Below are 876 nucleotides of genomic sequence, written 5' to 3'. Positions count from 1 at the left end.
GAACTTCAAAAAGAAACCAAAGATATCCTATCATATAAACAACACTTATGATAAAATGAGGCTAAACTATAAAAACAACAGATGTTTAAAAAAATGTCCTTTCACCATAAATCAACACCAGGACTACTTACGCATTTGCAACAGCCTGAGAGTGACTTTCCTTGACATCAGAAGTACGTTTACTAAGCTCCTTTTTGGTTTCCAAGAATGACTGAATATAAGAATGAGGATGCAGAACTTCATCCCTGTCATGAAAATTTATACACTGAGATTAGAAAAGTATACTACTGTGTGGTACAGGTAATATATATCAAAATAATTTCTTGAGTGTCAGTTAAGAGAATTGCTTTATAAAGGTTCCAAAGCATATAATTCATTTAAGAAACTTCTCTTACATTCAAGCTATTATAATTCAACCCAAACCTCATTTTTCAAAAAAGGAAGTAAAACTTAATATATCTATATACAGTACTGTCCCCCATAATCATGGGAACCACAATAATTTGCATATACCAAAAATCCATGGTATGGTATAACCTGCCTTAAAAAATGCTTATAACTGGAAATTTAAATTGTTCAAATACCACAGACCCCCCTCTAAAAATGCTTATAACTGCCTATCTTAGTGTTTCAAACACCAAATATACCTTAAGCTATCATCCTAAAACCCTTCAATGTAATTTCAAAATCATTCTTACAACATTACCCTTAAAAATATATTGTTTAAAGCTACGTGTTAAAACTAAACTTAAGTTCCCCCTACATTCAGTCACAGCCATTTTCTCTCATACAATACCATATTGAAGCTGTCCCATTTTCTTTTTTCAGATAAGGAAAACATTGGGAATTAACAAGTTAAATGCTATCATGTAGAGT

At 31.5% G+C, this 876-nt stretch overlaps 1 protein-coding gene across 1 annotated transcript in view; it reads right to left on the bottom strand.

The window, feature by feature from the left end:
- Window positions 1-428, bottom strand: part of LOC135212793 (membrane-associated protein Hem-like) — a 38188-nt gene extending 37760 nt beyond the window's left edge. The window contains exons 1-2 of the mRNA XM_064246565.1: window positions 396-428; window positions 132-265 (exon numbers count right to left, since the gene is read on the bottom strand). Of these exons, the coding sequence (XP_064102635.1) occupies window positions 132-265; window positions 396-428 (167 nt within the window). The remainder of the gene's footprint in view (window positions 1-131; window positions 266-395) is intronic.
- Window positions 429-876: the final 448 nt, after the last annotated feature.

This window comes from Macrobrachium nipponense, chromosome 41 (assembly GCF_015104395.2).
Source record: "Macrobrachium nipponense isolate FS-2020 chromosome 41, ASM1510439v2, whole genome shotgun sequence".
Lineage (NCBI taxonomy): Eukaryota > Metazoa > Arthropoda > Malacostraca > Decapoda > Palaemonidae > Macrobrachium > Macrobrachium nipponense.
Note: the sequence above shows the minus strand (reverse complement) of the source record. Positions and strands in the feature narration are given on the sequence as shown.